This window comes from Triturus cristatus, chromosome 9 (assembly GCF_964204655.1).
Source record: "Triturus cristatus chromosome 9, aTriCri1.1, whole genome shotgun sequence".
Lineage (NCBI taxonomy): Eukaryota > Metazoa > Chordata > Amphibia > Caudata > Salamandridae > Triturus > Triturus cristatus.
In genome coordinates, this window is record NC_140592.1 from 1,133,300,787 (window position 1) to 1,133,322,800 (window position 22,014).

The 22,014-nt window shown below is 41.9% G+C and overlaps 1 protein-coding gene across 1 annotated transcript in view; it reads right to left on the bottom strand.

Annotated features, from left to right (window-relative positions):
- Nucleotides 1–21,462, bottom strand: part of FKBP3 (FKBP prolyl isomerase 3) — a 40,833-nt gene extending 19,371 nt beyond the window's left edge. Inside the window, exons 1-5 of the mRNA XM_085627048.1 lie at nucleotides 21,275–21,462; nucleotides 13,208–13,309; nucleotides 7,735–7,836; nucleotides 3,915–4,050; nucleotides 968–1,035 (exon numbers count right to left, since the gene is read on the bottom strand). Coding sequence (XP_085483174.1) covers nucleotides 968–1,035; nucleotides 3,915–4,050; nucleotides 7,735–7,836; nucleotides 13,208–13,309; nucleotides 21,275–21,382 — 516 coding nt within the window. The 5' untranslated portion in view covers nucleotides 21,383–21,462. The remainder of the gene's footprint in view (nucleotides 1–967; nucleotides 1,036–3,914; nucleotides 4,051–7,734; nucleotides 7,837–13,207; nucleotides 13,310–21,274) is intronic.
- Between the last annotated feature and the right edge of the window lie 552 nt (nucleotides 21,463–22,014).

Genomic DNA, 22,014 nt, shown 5'->3' on the forward strand with positions numbered 1-22,014 from the left:
AGGCACATATCCTTGCAGTAGGGGACCAATAAAAGATCTGTAGAGCCCGAAGAAAACCTGGGTTGAATCCTAAACGTACCATAACCTCACATAAGAAACTCCAAGACACGCGGTCAAAGGCCTTCTCGGCGTCGAGCAGGACAAGACCCAGAAATCTTGAGTCAACCTGCGCGACGTCGAGAAGTGCGATGACCCATTTTAATATGATCGACCGTCCCCCGCCCTGGGACAAAACCATGCTGCTGCGGTGATACCAAACCAGCGGGGCCATACGATTTGCTAACAATTTAGCGTATAGTTTGCCGTCACAGTTAACCAACGATATCGGGCGGTATGAACCTGGTTGATCAGTAGGTCGCAGTTTGAATTTTTTTTGTTGTTTGCCTGGTATTTTATATAATACATGCGTTAGACATCTATGAGCCTTCCTAAGAGTCTGAATTTTTTCCTCAACGCTAAATTCTTTTATATACACTTTTGATGTTATTGTATAACCAAATCATTGCAAAAAATACTTACATGGAGTGAAAACAATGTGTTACTGTAGATCACCTAACTTCAAACGGGCATATCAGTGTTTTAGTGCTAAATGGATATTACTATATGTTGTGAATGGGTTATAAACTTTTTATTTTTTTATTTGTATGGTTTAAATGAGAAGCCTAATCAAACTAATACATTATTAGAATACAGCAACTGATCAAGGTGTAAGCTCAAATACTACTCCAATAGGAGTCATGGTGTGCGATGTCATCTAAAGGTCCATTTGACTCAGACAATTAAATTCTGGCCTGGCTTTAGGTTTCCATTCCTTCATCCTACAAGATATTAAAAATTATAATTTGGAACCAGCATGTCTGCTCTGAAGTGGATAGTACCAGCTTGTGTGGCTATTCTAAGCAAATTGTTATGGCAATTATTAAGACCAATTACACAACAATCAGATTGGCATTCATATCATACTTACCCCTCTGATAACTTTTCCTAATCCAACTTTGAAACTCAAAGGTTTACCCACTTTCTTCTTTTTCAAACCTATGAAAGTGAAGAATTATAAATTAAAGTTCTGTGATGCATCATCAAAAACATTCACAAGCTATACACAATTTCATTACGCTTGGGATATAACTGGATAAATATATGACCATAGACTGAGTAACACAGATGTAAGCAAAAATGATTGGTTCCGTTTTTACATGCCCGTCTGTGAAGCCATTTGGCTCTTACTGTACTGAGAAGTCCATTCGTAATCTTAGAATGGTAAATTAAGAATAAAAAAATAAAAAAGTGGCAGCTGCATGTGCCCACACAGCAGCTATCTTGGAATTAAGCAAATGAAGTAATTCGAGGATGAGTCGCAACATAGGCACACAAGCAAGACGACCACTCTGGAATTTTATATACTTTAAAAAAAATTGTATTCCAAGATCACTGTGTTGCATGTGCACACACGCGTGCTGCCCATCTTTAAACTATTTTTAATTTACCTTTTTAAGATGGCGTACAGCCATCTCATAATAGTTAATTTTTTTTTTTACATATTGTGGGAGGAGAGGGGATAAAATGTTTTAAACACGAGCCCACATCTAAAATAAGGGCCAGGAGGGTAAGGTTACCAATAACCTGCCCTGTAACATTAGGCGACAACTTTTTCTTCAATGTTGCAGCCAGCCAACGAGATGGCCAGGTCCCGCTGGACCGATAAAGCCAACAGGGGGTGGGGGGAAAAGGTCTTGCAACCAACCAAATGTTTAATCTGTGGTCCTGTGGGACGAACCATCCAGATATGTCTATTTTAGCTTTACTTGGAGATACGGCTGAACAGATTTACATTAAATCACAAAAACCAGACTTTCTAGGTAAAGATTTTGCTTTATACCAAATTTGGCAAAATTTTGCTCAGCAGTTTCCTCTGTACTGCCGTTCAAAACTCCCAGGGGAAATTGAATGGTGAAAAAGGTTTTGGGCCGTCACCTTTTTCTTGGCTCCCTGCTTGACGGATCATCCTGAAACTTAAGGTGTGGTGGTGGTTGAACTTTGTTTGTGGTAAGTTTCATGAATGTTCATCAAAAGGTACCAAAGTTATTGGCAAAAAATCTTCCTATGGAACTCTGACTTACATAACGGCGAGTGTCACTTGCAAAGAACACCCACACACATTTAAACATGAAGTCTGCAATACCCATGTACAGGTCAGTCTCTAATTTTCTCACTAGGGCCATCACGGTTCCAGTCACTTGTAATAAGAACATTACATAGCTGGTAAAATGTAATAGGTTATTACAATCAAGTTGTGAGGTCATAATATATGCTGCCAGAGCCAACAACAGAGTTGAAAGGCAGGTCAGAGTATAACTGCATAATTTTTGTAAACAAACTTTATTAGGCATTTACGTGACATACTAGTACAGTATAGACATGTGAATGAGCATGTGAACTAGCATGGAACTGTTGATACACATGCATCTCGTTACTGCTAAATAGACAGCCATATTCAACGACAACCTCAATGTAAAACTGCGAGCCAGAGCCCTCCGAATGACTGGGTCGCTCAGAAAAATCTGTTATTGCTTTCATCAAAGGAGGAAGGGCTCGGTCCCACATCATGAAAAAAAAAATATTACAGTGCCATAAGGGTGAACATCCCATAGCCCAAAAGGCGTAGGAGCCTGTGGGAGCCCAGAGGCCTGACAACGTTGCCTCAAATTCAAACAAGCAATGGTCTTTTTTGTGGCCTACTGGCTTCGGCAATGCTGTGCAGAGGGGGGTGGGTTTGGAGGACAAAAAAAAAAAAAAGTGTCAGTCCTCACTTAAAGGCCTGAGAAGTGGAAACTTGCCACAGCGCATGACCAAACTCCCACTGCGCAAAGGAATATTTTCAATATGCAAACAATAACTTGCACACCAACTGCAATGGTCATGACTTCACAATATGTACACGACTAAGTAACAATACCTAAAAGCGCATCATTAAATCAACACATACTCAAACCAATAAATACTACATTGATAGTTTTGTTTGTAGTGTTAATGTGATATGCAGTGTTAATGTGATATGTAATCTCATCTTTATTATTTCTGATATTAGTAATTGCATCTGATCAAAGTAGGGGGTCACCTATTTGGTGTGAGTCATCGTTTGCATGGCTGTTGTGCGAGTAACGGTTTTTAACAGCTAATCAGAACTGGCAAATTTCACTGGTTTTATTTAATAATCACATAAATTCACTGAATATAAGTGGGGTTTTTTTTTGGGGGGGGGGGGGGGGGGGGGGGGGGGGTTATTTTGTTTCTTCATACCAAAACACACGTATTGAACAATACGCACACAGTCCACCTCCAAGAAATCCCGACCCTCTATGTCTGCACCTTTCCCTCCTAACCCTTGACAGTCAAGAAACACTGCGGTCACTTGCAACACCAGTTCACGAGTCGCTCATCAGAACACCCCAGTGCAGGGGTGGGTGGGTGGGTCGGTCTCTAGTTCAACCTCAATTTCAGCCTTTTTTAAACATACGTGTGAGTGTTATTGAGAATGGGTATTTCTAGATCTTGTAGTTAACCAGCTCCAGTATCCACCACAGGGGTGGATTTTTTAAACATTTAGGACTATAAAATTATGTTTTTTTCTGTTGGGTGGCGGGGTGGGTGGTATCTTTCAAGCAAACATATGAACCAGTAAACAGCACCCGACCTCAACTTCATAGTACACTTTAATACACTTGTGTACTAATGAAATTATACATCGAAACCCTACAGTTTTACCTATGAATAATAGTTTAAAAATTATAAATTTATTATCTACTTTATCAGTGTTAAACAAAACTAGAAGCTCAATTTGCCAAGCAACCAAACATTGAAAAGTGATAGGAACACTTGAAAGTGCAAGGGGAGGAAAGGATTAATGGGCTTACTTGTTGAAATATTTGTATCAAATACAGTCCCATTCTCCAATGATCCTGTATACCAGCAATGAACAGTGTCTCCCTTTTTCGGAAATTTAACTCTATCTCCCTTTTTCAGAATGGATTTTGTGTACTTTGGTGGACCCTTGTGTAGGAAAAACAGAAAATACATAATTACTATTGCATTAGCCCATCATCCTCAACAGAATAGAGGATTTTCATTTAATAAAAGTAATATTTCAATGGGCAAACCTACTCATGTCTACTGCAAGCAATTCACATTCTATGATACAATCATGACAAGCTAAACATGGTTTTCTGCAGACGTTGTTCTACAAGCACACTAGTCAGCCCTAGTTTGGGAAATTGTTTTTGGCAGGGGCAATGAATGCAAGGCAAAGTGGGCCCCAAAACTCTGGACATATGTATCCTCAAACCAACCTCACTCCCCCTCAATCCTCCAAAGTTCTTCCATCTGCACACATATAAAGGGTTTAGTCCCCTAGAGCACTACACGTCTAAGCCTTGAAAATGTTCAATGAAAGGTTGCAAACCAGCCTAGAGGCATATTCTCTGCCCTTAAAACTATCCTGGACACAATAAATGAAGAGGTGACTTAAGATACAGCAGAAGATGCAGAGATCGAGTTCCTTGAAAAAAACACATTTGAAAAGAAAATAAAAAATTATATATATATATATATATATATATATATATATATATATTTCAACCCCTGTCCTTAACACACTAAGAAATGAACACAGAGACCTCATCTATCTGTTCGGATTCTGCGCTTGAATTATTCAAAATAGCAATGCATATTCCAAACACCAAATGAACAGCACGATATGTGGCTCTATCACTTCCACGAGGGCTTTGGCTGTACCTATAGCACTGACTTCCACAATTACATCCTCCATCTCATGGGATGTACCACAGGTATGATAAAACTGGGGCATAAAAGTCTTCTCCAAAATATTTCAAGGGTCTTTAGTGCGCTGCCCTGTCTTTCAATTACTAAACGTCCCTTTTATGCAATGGCGTGTACAGATGTGCAGCAATTAAGCTGGGTAGATGCATTTTGGATCGAGAGTCTCTGGCCTCTGGTCAATCAGACTTCCATCTTAGCACAGGGGACTGATAATTCTTGTTGCATACTTCATGATGGCTGTACCTGCCCGCTCGTTTTGGTCTCCGCACCCAATGGGATAGCGGACCTGTGCTCTATGGATTAATTTTACCTCCCATGTTATAGCATGGGTCCAGATGTGGGATCTATGTGCCTCGACTGAAGATCAGAGTAGCTTGAAGCACTGCCACACAGAGATTGGCAGAGACGTGGTTCATGGAACAGTCAGTAGCAAATATCCCACAAATTCTTGAAGTTTGAGTGCCTTATTCATTATTACCTGCGCAAAAATAAACCTTTTTGACCAGCATCTAAATTTCAGGCAGGAGCCTAAGCCTTTGTCACTTTCAATATTTACTATGGAAACTCAACCCATTAAGGGGGCCGCACTGCATGCTTCTGCCTGGTTTATTAGCAGAGCAGGAAGATATGCTGCCATCATTCCAGTATACGGAGAACTTGTTGCCCTTACAAACAAGTGCAATTCAAGATGGCTGCTGTTCATCTATCCCTGGGAAGATAGAAGGTAGGCCCAGGAAAGAGCAGAGAAGAGTTTCCCTGTGAATCAGGACATTTAAAAAAAATACAATGCATTTCCAATTTCTAAAAAGGCAAATAATTTTGTTCAGAAATGTTGCTATTTTATATAGTTCATACTTCAATTTGATCTTAAAGTGATCATTTATATTTTTATTTTGTCTTCGGAACATAATGGGAAGGCATCTTGGAACAAAGCCTGTGCTGCATAGAACGCTATTATGCTGCTGTTCATCTGTCCTGCTTGCTTCGAGTCACCTATCGACCCGTAATGGGTGCAGAATTACTAGGGGTAAAAAGAATTGGTTACTAATGTTTAAATACTTGATAAGTCAAAGTACAACTGAGGGATGATGTAATAAGAGGATGGGAACTGGGGCATATGGGTAGAATGCACAGAAGTTTCACTTACATGATGGCTCGGTGCTATAACCTATTGTTGGTGCATCTTCCTTATTACTGTCCGGTCCCTTGCTGCTCAGCCATGAGTGATGTCACTTGGAATGTTGAGTGTGTGGGACTGGAGGAGTTGGCAGTTGGAAGAGATGGGCTGAGCAGCAGGGAGGCTGCTCCTGGTGGGGCTTATATAGGGACTTAGCAGAGGCCTTACATGAGTTTTACTTGGACTTTGTAACTTAAGGAATAAACCTATAACCTGTTCTAAGTGACCTGTCTACGAGACATCTTTCATTATTACACTGGCGACGAGGATGGGATTGTGCTATAACCTATTGTTGTGGGTTGGTGCATCTTCCTTATTACTGTTCTGTCCCTTGCTGCTCAGCCATGAATGATGTCACTTGGAATGTTGAGCGTTTGGGACTGGAGGAGATGGCAGTTGGACGAGATGGGCTGAGCAGCAGGGAGGTTGCTCCTGGTGGGGCTTTATACAAGTATTACTTGGACTTTGTGACTTAAGGTTATGGCTTCTAGCGTGACACCAGTTTATTTGCACACTTCTACAGCACTAAAACAAACCAGCATTTGCAAAGCAATAGGTCTCACATTTACGAGAGTTTGAGCTATTGGCATTGTTAACGACAATGCCTTTTATTTATGTATCGTTTTTAAAACAGATAAATAAAAGGCACTCTCATTTACAAAGCCAATGCTTAAACACTCGCAAATGTGAGACCTATTCCATAATAAATGTGGTGCCCGAGCTATAAAAACGTTAAAAAAAAAAATTCAGGAGAGAGCATGTCCTGTCTCGAACAGTAGGTAAGACAAAGCTATTTGAGAGAACAGTGCTCGGAAGCTGTAATTAAAACATACAGAGTAACACATGTAACTGGGTGTCGCCATGGGCAGTTACAAAATGAGACAAGGCGGTACTAAGAAGGGACTACTAAGCCTATTGACCAATGAACAACTACAGTTTACAGTGACAAAAAAATATGGGGGTGAGAGGGTGGAGCTTCCAGTCCCTACCAGAATACAGCATGCCTCACAGAGAAGCGCAGGCGCTGCCCAGGCTCGACCTAAAGAGGACCCAAATGCTTGTGAAAGATTATAACACCGACTCACTGCTAAATTAGAAGAGACTGGTTTTTAGCCTCTTCCTAAATGAGAGCAGTTACTTGTTAAGTCAGAGATGCTCTGGCAGTTTAAGCCACAAAACGCTTGGCTGGAATGAGGGGGAGCAGCTGCCAACTCTCACTCCCTTGGATGGAGGAGAGATCAATTATCTATCACTAGACCAAAGATCCATCCTGTTGATGTATCCGTTGCCTTCTTACTAGGTGCTAGAGAGGTTTCCTACGCAGGAATTTATGTACTAATTAATGTAAGTCTTATATTTTGCTCTTGCCTGAATATGTACCCAAGGCATACTTTTGAGTGCTGATGTCAGATATAGATGTTCTCTTAGAAACCACTGTCCATTATTTTTCCATAGGCAATGACACTAACCTACAGTGTAGAGTTTTGCTTCACAATGGTACAGCTGACTGAGCACATCTTCAGCAACGCCCTGAAATGCCAACCTTTTACCAACGGGCCAGCATGCACCAGTTACCTCAAGCCTCACTTTAAAAATCCTTTACGCCTAATGCAGCCAATTATGAGTGGAATCGACAGGCTCTCAGCTGCGAGCAGAATGCCACAAATCAATATGGGAAAGGGCATGAAAGACAAGCTTATCTTTTTCATATGCAAACTAACCTCATAAACGACCTCTTCAGGCTTCGTTGGGGCATCTTCGTCTAACTTCACAGTCTTAACTTGCTCCGTCACTCTAACTATAGTGTCAATCCCTTTAAAGCGCTGTAAAAACATGAAACAGAAGAACATGGATATTAAATGCTTATAGTTTTAGGCATAGTTCGAATCGTGCATTTCTGGAAGGGTTGTGCGTCTGACTACGTAGTTTATTCACATAGGGAAAAAAAACATGCATAATGAATCAAGAAGAATCCAATTAAGATTTCAGCATCATGTCCCTTAAAACAAACAGGTATATTTATTCTTAATGAAGGCAAACTATTGCTTAAAATATCATGAGCATGAATCCACAGGTGTACAGTTCCCATGCTTGGCAAAACAGCCTCCAGCATAAAAGAGCAGCCAGACTGCCAGCTAGTAAACATCCATTAGCCCACAGGGCTTTAGCACTTGGGAGTGGAAGGCTGCTAGATGGGACGATGTAAGGAATGAGCAAGAGTTTGCATGGGACAGCAGAGTCTTGGTTTCATGACTGGCGGAGCAAAGCAGTCTCCACTACTGCCACAAACATTCTTGAGAACCCAGTATGTATTCACATCAGCATAGTCTGACTTAATCCAATATGCCTTGTTCGGTGAGGTTAATTTTTAAACTTTCTGTACATAGTGCATTTTTTAATCAGAGATAGCAGAAAGGTAAAATCACACAGATTACTTCCAGTCACTGGTGGCGCAGTCCAAGATCTGCCGTACAAGTAGGAACTCCAGTTTCAGTCCCCATTAGAACATTGGAATGTTGGAAGCTCCATTGAAAACAATGGAGCGCTCCGGGCTTATAATGGCTGGTATAAGCCCGGAGCGCCAACATTCCAATGTGTCTTTGTTCACAGCTCTGGCTGTGAACAAAGGCTTCAGGGAGCCTGAGGGGATTTCAATCCCCTCGCGCTCCCTGAAGGCTTGGTTTTATTTGTTAGAACATTCTGCCCTCTAGTGACAGAATGTTCTAATCGTAGCAGGGCTATACCGCCTTTTAAAGTCCCTCTGCTTTGTTAAAGCCCCGAGCCGAATGCAGTGGGCCTTTAATAGCCGGTATAGCCCGCTACTGCGGGCTATATTACAAAATGCCATCTCTGCATACAGTATGATCATAATGAGGGTTGTCTCTTGCTTGGGTATAGTTTAAGAAAAACTTCAATTTTTTTAAAGAGGCGCAGACAGTAATGTTGAATAAGATCTTTGAGATGAGAGGAACGACCACTGAACAGCTCCACACAGCAGCCACCGACTGCAACTCTCTCAACTTCCAGAACACCTGGAAGCTGGTAACCAAGGTTGGAATATTACAGTAGTTGCTAGGATACAACACTTTTGAGAGAAATAGTGATGCAATCTAGGTTCCCCATAGGGAAAAGCTTGGGATCCATCCAGTCTCCTTTTGACACTGCATACCGAACACTTGAGAGCTTATACCTCACACGCCTTTGATATGCAGAAGCACGTTTGCAGTACCGGTCAAACTTCCTTGGCAGAAATGAGAGCACCTTCATAAAGAGATCTGCTAGTTTAATAAAATGAATGAAACAGTTTGAATGCATGTACCTCATTCCCCTTCAAAGACAATCAAGTTTGCTAAGGCTATGGGGACGCTGCTGACCAACTAATTTCTGCAAATCCATAGACCACTGTAAACTATTGCAATTTTGAACATAAATTCAAGAGCCGTGCCCTGGAGGGTACAATTGCTAAGGGGATGGCTGAGAAGGATATATTGTCAGACAAGTGAGGAGGAGGAGACACTGCATGCTTTTATCTTTAAATAAAGGCTGGTGCAGACAAGACTGCAAGCTCTTGCTGATTCTCTGCTAACCGGACACACAGATCAGTAAATCAAGAGCCCTTTCACTTTGCTTCGGATCCAGAGCAATGCCAAAGATCCCTCTTTATACTCTCCATTCTCAAACACCTTCACAATCAAAGACCAATCTGCTGAGAACCAACATGTTTCAGTGGCAGTTGATTTAAGTGGGTGGGCTTTTTCCTCTGCACTAATTAAGAGGCTTGTCTGCATTGTTTAAAAGATCACTGAAGTCATTTGTATAAATCATGATATTTCTTGTGAACTGCCATCCATGAAGGACTATGGAAGGCTCACTTCAGTTGGGACTAGCTCTTAATGATGCAGCTTCTCTGTTGTGGGCTATGAACAATACACTAGTTTGTAGACATACATCCTTCAAGTTTGTTCTTGGGAGATGAAGTCCTCTGTATGCCTTTAGTAAACTGGGCTACTTTGCTGTAAATTTCTCCTGGCCTAGTTTAGGTTTCCCCTCCAGTGGATTCGACAATCCAAACATCTAATAGGCAATTCATCCCAAGAAACAAAAGGCACAGCTAATCCAAGCTTGGCTGTACGAAGTACACCCAAAGTGTCCCCAACCATAGTGAGGGTCGGTACTCTCCTCCTTGGACCAGGCTGAAATGACTGGAAGTACTTGCTACAGATTGTAGTCATCGATATAGGCCTTTTAATCTCCAGTCCGACTGCAGGCTTTCTAATGACCAACCCCCCTCCCCTGTAATGGTCAGATAGGTGGCCCATAACTGGGGTCCCTGCAGTTCCCGAAGCATGGGAGGGGTGAGCGAGATTCACTGTGATAAACCTGTGTGAAGGACGATGGGTATCATTTGAGACACTCTGCAGAGCTGTGCAAAGTGGTGGTTTCTCTTCAAGTTATCATTTGTCCATGCTGGACCGGAAGAACTGCATGCCCCTCTGTTTAGCGTTTCCTTCCTCGGGTCTAGTTATTTAGTAAGCTGGGCGGTACGAGAAAGGAGTGATGGGGAGATGGAAAGAGGGGCACTAGCCCCATCCCTTCCACTGTAATAAATGTTTCCTTAAGCACAGCCTCTCTTATGCAGAGTTGCACATTTGCTCCATTAAACAAAACGACCCTATCCAGTTATCACTGATCGGAGACTACCTGCAAAGACAAGGGCAAAGTCAAAGATGCACGTCCGGATAAAAGAAGAACATATTTCAAACTCTGAACAAATCACACATTTGGTTGGCTGAAACTTCTAGTCCATAACCTAAAAGTGATACATATGACCCCATCTCCACCCCTCTGAACTCTGTACTAAATGTGGGCTTTAAGAAGATACTGCTGTACACAAGATGTTTGATAGGAATATAACCTGGCTGCTCTTCATAAAGACTGGGAAAAGCCCCGGAGTTTGGTAGAACGCTTGCACCGGTGCCTCACCAGAAGAGTAACCGCACTGCAAAGCTTTGAGTGTAGCAGACTCCCACCCCCCTGCCAAGATCTACACAAGGTGCAGCTGACTCGCGACCTGCACGAATGTCCGCTCCAGGAGTCAAGGTCATTAAATGATAGACGATTTCTTATAGTCACAGAAGCAACTAAAGTTAACCATATGAAGTGTGTACGGACTAAACAGACTATCAAGTCTTCAAGTACACTTGCTAAATTTGTGACTACACATTAAGGTTAGCTCTATAGAATCATAATTTACTTCAGTGGGACTATTGTTTAATATGAATGAGTGTTTAGGGACAAGTTTATTTTTTTAACTGCTTCTGGCCTAAAAACTCAGCAGCTGGGGTATGCAGTTTGCACATACAGCCACAAACTAGATTATTATTGTCTCGCCCTGCTTTTCCACCATATGTAAATCATCTCTGTACTAAAATATAGTACATATATATGTTTAAAAACGAATCACTTAATAAATACATACCTGAAGCATGAAGTGGTAGCATACTTTTTTGCAATCAGTAGATTTTCCATTGAAATGGCCACATTTCCCACTGACATGGTTTTACTGATAAAACTATATGGTGCATATCGAGTTTCTGCAACTATTTGTTATTTGCACATCACCAAGACAAGTCTTCTGATTTGTTTTGCTCTTATTTAAATCTTTGTTTGCCTCACACTTCTGAATTACAAAAGAAAAAAAATGTTCTTTCGCAATTCTGAAATACTTGTATTATTCATTTACAAGCTACTTAGGTGTTGGAAAACAAAACCTGACATCTTACAGCCTATTGTTTCACAACGATTGTCAGATAGCTCACTTGACAAAAACCAAAAACCTCCAACTGTAATAAGAGAAAGAAAAGTAAACATCATTTTCTAGGAGATGAGAAATAATTAGTAAAAAGAAACTGACATCTGTCCTTCAACAGACAGCAAATGTGTCGAGATAAAAACAAGATTTAAAGGGTGTATTTATTGCTCATTACTTTCTTCTGAATGAACAGAACACCTACCTGTTCCTTCCAGCTTAAGTTCACTCGCCAGAGTGGACAAATAGGTGCGGAAAACAATTCGGCTTGATAAAATCTAACTTGATATAGCAAGCGAGCAGGTAGATTTTTCGAGGCCTGTATATACATAAGTTTGTATAAGCTTCCCTTATTTTGGGGGTTCCTAGTACTTGTGTGTTATTTCAAAGGCAGTGAGTTTACCTTTATTTTTGGTCCTTGAGGTTTGCAATAAAAAGATTTATTGTGTCATTTACCAACTCATAACATCCCACATGCATCAATTATTAAGCAAAACATTTCAGGCTATTTTAAATCAACAAAAACCTATATAATCTACACTTAATATACACATATTACTGTAAAACAAATGCAAGACCGATTGGCTTTTTATCCTAGTAACCTACAACATAGCATATTGGCGGGCGGGGTGGCTTATTGGGAGTCTGCACATTAATCATCACATTCCCACAAGGCTCTTCGCACAAAAAGGCTTTTATGTAGTGGACTGTGGTCTTCAGGTTCACATAGGAACCTGGTTGCGTATGACCCCTCTTCTCCACGCCTTCTCCGTCAGAAGCTGTGCGCTCAGCTTTCCATCAGAGTAGAGAGCCAGCACCGCAGGCTTCAGGAGAACCCTACCAGCCAAGCCTGGCATTCCCTGTAAAGTCACAGCAGAGGGAAACAACTTTTGTTTCCCACTGCTGTGACATAGCAGTGAATAATCTGGTTTGGAATCCAGTATTCACTCTACTGGCTTCCAATGGACCCCATACCCAACACGGAATTTAAACGAGGGGTACGGAGTGACATCAAATAAACAAGAGCAAATCTTCGGTTGCCTGATGTCAATCAGAACACCAAGGTAAAAAACGTCCCTTTTTCCCCAGTGTTACCCACGCATAATACATTTGTTTTTTAAAAACCTTGCCTCCTACCACCCAATCCACCCCACCTGAGCCTTTTTACCCACTCTCCTCCCAATGCTGACCGCAGACAACGCTGCTCTGTTGAGCTCTCCGACAGCCAGACCAGCTCTGCCTGAAATTCCTTTTGTTTCACACGGTTGCTGCATCCAAGGAATGAATACCCAGATTTAGAATCTGGTATTCACGCTAGTGGGTTCCAGTGAGGTCTATACATAATATTGTGCTGCACTGCGCTTGTAAACTACGGTTGTACATACCTTATTTTGAAACAGCTCGTTGTAGGCTGGAATTAATTGGTCCTTCTTTGCAGTCTTGGCAACACTTTTTATATTCCCCAGTAACTTATGCTCTGCAAGAAACTGAATAAAAAACTAAGGTAATTAGCTGTAACAAGCGTTCATACTGGAGAACTATGCTAGCATTTAAAGGCAAATAATTTCAGTACAGCAAAGTTTACAAAATGACAACACACAAGGACTTCAAGTAAACGGTCTGCTTCATTAACTAATTGGCTTCGAGACTCTTCCATTAAGTATGTACGTACTACAAAAGACTATCCCATGACCAATGATTGATCTTTGGTCATCCCAAACTAAAAGTAGGAAGACTTGTATAGAATGAGACTTAACTGATCCCCTCCAAACACTGCCTCAAAATAGTGAAAGCATTTGCAATGTCTACTTTAAGTGAGATTGTCCCTGCAGGATAGCAGCTTTAGCCTTGTATGCAGAGGTAGGAGACCTAACGCCATTAAATGGAACGCTCCTTTACTTGTGCATCCCTATGCAAGTGGTACTAAGTAAGCATAGGCTTGAGTTGGAGGAGCGGACAGACTATACAGTTAAGACCAAGAAGCATTTCTGGACGATACACAAGCCCCCATGGTACTGGAAATCTATCACTTAGTGCCGGAATGCTATAAAGGAGTTTGGGTTGCATTTTTATCCCAGCGGGTGTAATGTCTGGCTTACTGTCATGATCCTAATTGTAACTGTCTAATCTTACCCATCCGTAATTAAAGACATTCCTGCTAGAAGAGCTAGAATTATCAGAGATTCTACCCCATTACCACCCTATTGGCGTCGCTATTCTCAGAGTCGGTCCTTAATGGGAGTAACTTGCTTATCAATGTGGAACACAATAGGATCTACGACACCAGTGATAACTGTTCTCCACTAACGGTTGCCAGTTCCCACTGATGCATCTGACAAAAAGAAAAGCCTTCAAGTTCAAGCAGGTTATTTTTTTTACTGTTATCAGCAAAACAATTAAATCAGTTACAAGGCTCGTTTAAATTTGCTTTCTTGCCCTTTTATTTGAATTTTCCTGCTGTTTGACATTAACAGGCACTCTTTACACCACAGGCACACTTGACAGCTATAATTTAGTGCTTTTCAAAAGTGTCAGGACTACAGTTGACCAAAAGAGCAAAAGGTGGCGAGTGAAGCAGTGAGATCTGCCTGGCTTATTTGGTGAACTTTCTTTCAAACATTTGAGGTTTCCCCCTCTAAAACGAATCTGTACCAGACGCAACAAAACATTCCTATTCGGCTTGCCTATTTTTTTGGAAAAAAACGTGCACACTAGTCACCGGAGCCAGAGATTTCAGCAACTCCCTCTTCAACCAGAAATAAAGCAGTATTTCTTCTCTGTAACATTATATGAGCACTACGTATGACATGTACACAGGCTTACGGGGGGGTTGGGGGACTTTGTTTTAAGTGGTGTTTAGCCTCAGTATTCTGAAGACTATGTTTGCTAAACAAAACAAACAATTTTCCCCACCAATAAAAAAAAGCCGCAATAAATAAATACAAAAAAAAGAATCAGTTGAACCTAAAGAAAATTCCTGCCTCGATTAGCTTCTCAATATCTCAGTGAGCATAAAAGTCTGCTTAAGTCAGAATGCCCATAGCCAAAAATATGACTGTGCATAGTTAATTGTCATGTCCAGTGTAACAGACTGCTACACTTACAGAACATGGCCATTGATTATGCACAGCTGCATTTTGCCTAGGAGTATTCAGTTATTCGATCCAGCGAGCTTCAGCCATCTTTAAGGACCATGTCGTCAACCACCACACCATTAACTCTAGAGGACTTGAAATGCGATTTGAGGTGCTCAATAAGTTGCACATTCGAATTTGACCGTTTACATTCAGCATCCTAAACATAATGTCCCTCCAACTAAAGTTCATTTTTTACAAACATCTAGTTTTTTTGAACAAACATGATCTTTCATGTACTTAACTGAAACTATTCTTTAACAAAGTTATATTGTTTTTTTTAATGATCTATTTAGCCTCTAAGCAAAAAGGGGAATGGAAAGTTGCTCACTGTCACAGACCACACTCTATACGCAACCTCATTGTCCACTGCACACAACCCTGCATCTAGCTCGATCCAGCATAGTGAGGACAGGCCCCTACGCCCAGCAAACCAGCTGAGCATAGCCTTTAGGCACCATCTGTCCTTCTGGGATACCGGTATTCTCCCTTGGGTTGGGGGGGGGGGGGGGGGGGGGGGAGAAGAGTTGCAGTTTATTTATCCTTTAGATGCCATACTTTTCTGATTTGTGATAAGTGTTCGTAGCGCACTTCACCACTCAACAAAAATTCAGATAGGATGGGCCAGTCAGTTAGCCTTGACCTACACATCCACACACCTGATGATGGATAAAATATCTTCCTCTGCCAAGCAGATTTCTTTTTTTGCCAAAATCAGTCACCCTCATCTGGGAGAGTGAACTATCAGTCACGGTATCATTTATTTATAGAGCGCGGCATTCATCCCAAGGGATATCACAGCGCCAAGTAGCGAGAAATCATGGAAGGGCTGCTGGTGGGGTAGAAGACCTTCCGGATATTAGGCCTTGGGGAACAGATAAGTGTTTTCCTAAAAGCTAAGTAGTCAGTCGTGAGGCGTAGGTCTTGGGGGAGTTCGTTCCCCTTCTTAGCCACCAAATATGAGAATGAATGTCCTCCTACCCTCACTTTCCTTATCCGCTTTGTCCTGGCCAGCGCTTGATGGCGTGACTGTAAGCTCCTTGTGGGGACGTAGAATTCAATTTGATTCTGTAGTATTCTGGGGCCACATTGATGCAGTGCTTTATGTGTATGACTGAGTAGCTTAAACAATGTTCTTTGTCTCATGGGTAGCCAGTGAAGATCTTTCATGCACATTGATGCTGAGCTCAGTCTACCTGTACTGCACACCAGTTTGGCTGCAGCATTTTGAAGCACCTGCAGACATGTAAAGTACTCTGCCATGCCTATGAATAAGGCGTTTCCATAATCGAGCTTACTGAGAAGCAGGGCTTGTGTAACTGTTCTTCTACGATCCAATGGGATCCAGGGAAAGAGTCTGGTTAGTAGTTTGAGTTGCAAAGCCCCTTCCACACAGGGCCCGCACATGGTCCTTCATGGAAAGGGTGTGGTCAATGATGCCTAGATTTTTTGCACATTGCTTGGGTATCTCCCAGGGTTTGTGGCCACCAGGTAGCATCCCAGATTAAGTTGGCTCCTCCGAAGAGCAGGATTTCTGATTTCCCTGCATTTAGTTTCAAACAATGTTCAGACATCCATTGTGCCATCTCTGAAAGGCAGTTGTGCAGTTTTACTTTGGTAACATCAGGCCTTTCCTCGAAAGCTACCAAAAGCTGTGTGTCATCCGCATAGGATCAAATACTGAAACCTCATTTTTTGCTGATTTTCGCCAAAGATGACACAGGCATTAAATAATGTGGGGCCCAGAGATGCTCCCTGCGGGACACCACAGCCGATGGTGCTGGGTTTGGATAAAAATAATTATCCAATTGTACAGTTTGTGTTCTATTGCTCAGGAACAAGCTGAGCCACTCTAGGGCTTTGGAATAGATTCCCTTTTCATACAGGATTTCCAGCAATCTGTTGTGTGAGACCGGGTCGAACGCTGCCGACAGGTCCAACAATATCAGGGCTACTGCTCCCCCCAATCAGTCCGAGATCTAAATGTTGTCCAGGACTGTCAGAAACGTTGCCTCTGTACTGTTAGTGGCCTTGAGGTCGGTTTGTGAGGGGGTCTAACAGTTTGTTAGACTCTAAATAATTCGATAGTTGACTATTTACCAGCCTCTCCAAGACTTTGTTCCTGCTTTCTTCAGCAAGGGGGGGGGGTCACTACCGTCTGTTTCCAGGTAAGGCGGCAGTGTTAAGAGAGTTGTTGAGTAGCTGCGTGACGTGGGGGCATAAGACTGCTGCGATCCGGGCAAAGATGAAATGGGGGCAGGGGTCTAGCGGAGATCCTGATTCCCCCCCCCAAATCGCTTTTAAGACCTTTGCCTCTAAGAGGGGAGAAGTTGCTTATCCTAGATGGAGCCTCTGGGTGAGGAGTCTAGTGTTCTCAGTTAGTTGGGTCTGTCATGGTGTTAAGACTGAAGGGAGAATATATTTTGCTTATTTTATCCGAGAAGAAAATGCAGATTTTTTTTAGCAGGCTTCTTCTGAGAGGGGGGGGGGGGGGGCGGGGGTTGAAGTGTTTCGGACATACTCGCAGATTTACTGAGTTCATTTAACTCCTTGATGCCACAGACGACACATTCTGAAATGTAGACATCCCAAAAATGTAATGAACAAGTGTGTATCAAACAAAAAGTTGTGCTGAAGCAAAATTCTACCTTCAAGCCAATTTAAGAATAATTCCGTTCAGAACACACCACCTTTTTTATGCAGGCAGGAGGATGGTAGATGCAGGCAGGAGGATGGTAGAGCCCCACAGGCCCAGCCGGTTCCGTTTGTTTGTAAATGAGTCACAGCCCCCTGCAGCCCCAACTGGCTCCCTGGCAAGGAACATACTGGTGGGAGCCGGCACCTTTCCAACTGACCTGGTGGGAGCAGCATTTTGACTGGTATACCCACACTCTCCTGTGCAGGGAACTAACAACCTGGGGTGGGTTTAGCCAATTTGGCTCAGGGAGCAGGGCCCAACGCACACCTCACTGGCCTACATTTAAAAACCACCACAGAGGCTTGAATCCTCAGGGCCTCATCAAGGCTCGAGGAGGGAGGCCTGGTTCCCCCTCCCCTCATTAATTCATTTAGCCCACAGATGGGTCCCTGGGGGGGGGAGGGGGCAAGTAAGCGACTCAGGGGGTCACATGGCCAACCTCCTCCAATAAATCCATTGCACTGGCCCCCTGGGCCCTCACCCATCAGAGGAGGTAGGCAGTTTTTTTAATGCATGGGCGCACGCTTTTTTATTTACATTTGCTGCAGATTCACAAATCCATCAAAGTGTCTGCAATATTCTGGGCCAGTCCAATACCCCGCAACCCCCCCCCCCCCAACAGGGGGCAGGCTATCCCTACCCAATATACTTTTTTTTTTTAAACCATTTTTCCAGGGCTTGGGACTGAGTCCCGAGATGGCTGCCACCACATTTTTGATGTTGGGCAGTCAATCAGATCTCTTCTTAAACTCAGTCTGCTCCGCAGAGCCTCTGCAGCATGATATATTGAATGTTTTTTTAACCTTAATATCTCAAAAACTACTGAAGGGACTTATAGCAAATCCCAAAAGGCACACTTACTTGCCCAAGATCAAAGCCTTCTGCCAAATTTAGTACAATTCCAGTTTTGCACTTTTTGCAGCATCACTGTTCAATTTTCCTATGGGAAAATACATCAAGTATCTCCCCCCCTCCTTTTTTGGAGGAGGTGGGGGGGGGGCTGTTGCTTGTCAGTCACCACAAAACACTCCAGGAAGAAGCAGAGCTGGAAGAACATTTTGTTTTATGAACAATTCGTGAATATTTGTCAAATGGCACCAAAGTTAAGGAAAAAAAAAAAACCCTTTCCTATTTATCCATCTATATACACACACTCTACCCAGTGGCAGTCACCACTGGGTAGCAGTTATAGTTAGGAACACACTTCAACTGTATATTTTTGGGTTTGTTTATAAGGTTGATGCAGTTTGGCAAATCTTCACAAAGCTTTCTTTAATAAAAAATGTAAACAAAGTCTAATCCACCTCAGTTTCTTCCTGCAAAGTTTCAGGGTGATCCATTAAAGCAGGGGAAAGGAAAAGGAGGGTCCCAAAAGGCAATTTACCCATGCAATTTTCTATAGGAAAATTAGATACAGCTAGTAAAAACGACTGAACGGAACTACACCAAATTTAGCAGAAAGCTAGATTTCAGCCCAGAAAGCATACTTTTGTGTAAACTTGTTCAGTAGTTTTGGCAAAAGTAAGGTTCAAAATGTATGTATATTTCATGCCGCAGAGGATCTGCAGAGCCTCCAGATCTAATTTACTACCACCACGTCAACAAAGATGTGGCTGCCGGACCCTCTGCCCAATTTTTTTTTTTATACTGGGGAGCGGATTCAGAGGATTTTTTTTAAATAAAAAATAACCGGTTATCAGCCCAGTATTGTGATGGGGGAGGGTGCTCCCCTCAAGTCTTCTTGAGGCCCCCAGAACCCCATCGCCTGGGGCTGAATTATTACTGTATACAGGAGGTGGCACCTTTCTTTCTAGATGAGTAAACATCTGTGCTTAGCTATTAGGTGGGATAGCTCCACCCAGAGTGGCTTCTGCAGTTTGTTCTATTCTATTCACAAAACTCCTCTCCCCTCTCTGTATCTTTTGTACCCCCACCCCAACACTTTGAAGCAGCTTCAGAGTTGCTGCATTTTACAAGAATCCGCTTTTTTTTTTTTTTTTTAGTTTCTGCTACTTCCTCCATGTAGTTTTATATATCATAAGTTGGTCCAACGGCATTAGAGCTCTTACAACAGAACCTGACTAGTTAAAAAAAAAAATGCACGGCATAGGGAGATTGTGATTTGTCCAGGATCACATACTGTTGAACAACTCAAAAGACAATTCTCATCTGGTCTCTTTAAAAATGTTAAGATGGGAGATTTATGTATAACATAATTAGGGATACTGGTTTTATGGTAACCATATTTTTTTTAACTAATTTTATCTGTATTTATCCACATTTAGTTGGGGTTATGTGAAAAAACGAAGCTACAACGAGAATATTTCTACATTTATTTAACCGACTAAATGTGCACTTATGTCTGAACCACTGACAGATTTCAGTGATATAAAGACATTCAGTTGTTAAAATGAGTACCTATTAGAAAACAAATTTTAGTAGCAAGGCTGTGCATTTCTTCTTCTTTTTAAGGCTCTTTACTAAAAATTCCTTTATTTTAACCCCCTAACCAGTCATTACGCACAGCTATTGATTGGCCTGGTAGTCATGGCAGAGTTGTTGGGTTCTGTACATTGGCACTATGATGTTGGTGTATCTTTAAATACAAGTTTTCCTTTGAATGTCAGCACATGCCACCACTACCATTGTTCCATACTAGAATGGGGGCATGTGGAATGGTCAGAACAGCAGTTGTACTTTGCTGTTGCTCTTGCCCGTCGTTTACTCTGGATCTCTCTTTCAGTGTATTTATACTCATTCAAAAATAAACTACATTTTTGTTTTTATCCACATTTAAAAATAAATAAAGACAGGAAAATAAATATTTTTCTATCCGTGTTGATCCATTTAAAACAGTAAAAACGGAAAACAGGGAGCCTCAAACATAATTAAAATAACAAATTTAACTTTTTTCTACGGACAGGAGCTGCTCCTACCGATGTCCCCTGCCTCTCTGTAACATCAGTCACACCGATGATACCACCTCTTTGCTGAACGAGGAGAGAATACCCCCACATCCCTAAACTATGCCAGAATTATCACACTCCCCAACCATCGGCAGCCTCACACTTTATGCCCTATATCACTGGAGGAGGATGCGTTAGGGACAGAGTTACAGACTTTGAAACTGGAGTTCGAGTCCTGGCGTTGGCTCAACATCTGGTGATGTTATGTAGATTACTTAATCTACCCGTCTAAAAACATTAATCTGACAGTTAAATAAAACCGGTGTTCTGGTAAATAGCTAGAATCCTATTGGGGTGAGTATACGTTATGTAAAACTGCAAAAATACATAAATAAAATAATTCATCCTCCCACTCTTCTTTTTTCCCCCCCAATTGCCGCCACGTGAGAGACGACTTTACCTCTAGACTCCCTACAGAATGTCCCAACTTCCTATCATACACGGACTGTCAAGCGCCACATGGCGACGACGTTCTTACACTCACACGAGGCTGTGGCGACGTTCTTACACTCACACGAGGCGAGTATAATTTTACCCCTAGACTTGGCTCGCTCCTGGAGTCCCGTCATACAGGCCAAGCAAGGCTCGTGCGCTACACAGCGAAGCCGTCTTCACACTCTCCCCAATTCGCTCAGCCCCCCGCCATGGAACTACCGATTCTGAGCCGTGATCCTGTAGGAACTTAATGAGGTCCTTCTTGGGTAGGTCGTCATTTTTCAGCTGCTCCTCGCTCCACTCCCGCTGCGGTTCGGTTGCTGCCATCTTGCTTCGCTTTCAAAGATAGAGGACGGACAACAAGAGTGAAATAAATAGAGCCCCTCCCTGGATTCTTTGTGATTAAGGAGGCGGACTCTTGGTTCGGTGATACAGCTATATATATTTTTATTTTACTTGTACTAAACTTACTCACAAGGATTGAATACTGCTACAATATTTTACACATACTCCAATATTTAAGTAATTGCATGCTATTATAGAAGCATTCATCTACTTAATATTATCAACTTTTTTTATTAAATAGTATATTATCAGTTTGTGTGAAATATTCACCTTTAATCCATAGCATATTAGACAATATTGTTTTTTCTTAACCGTGTATGTTAGGGATTACGCATTATTTCTATTAAATTGCACATAAAATATCCCGCTTCAAAATGGCTAATCTTTGAGGGGAGATCGGCAGTTATTTTAGCTGTGCTCAGCAACGTTTTGTGGCAGCTTCGATTTATAACTTTTGACACACACGATTACTTTTCAAGTGTTGCAGTTTCTGATGAACGGTTGTGTATCACTGTTTTAGTTCTTTGGCGTGAGACAATACCTCTTTCGGTATACATAACAAGCATTTGCAATGCAATAGGTCTCGCATTCGCGACAGTTTAAACTATTGTCAT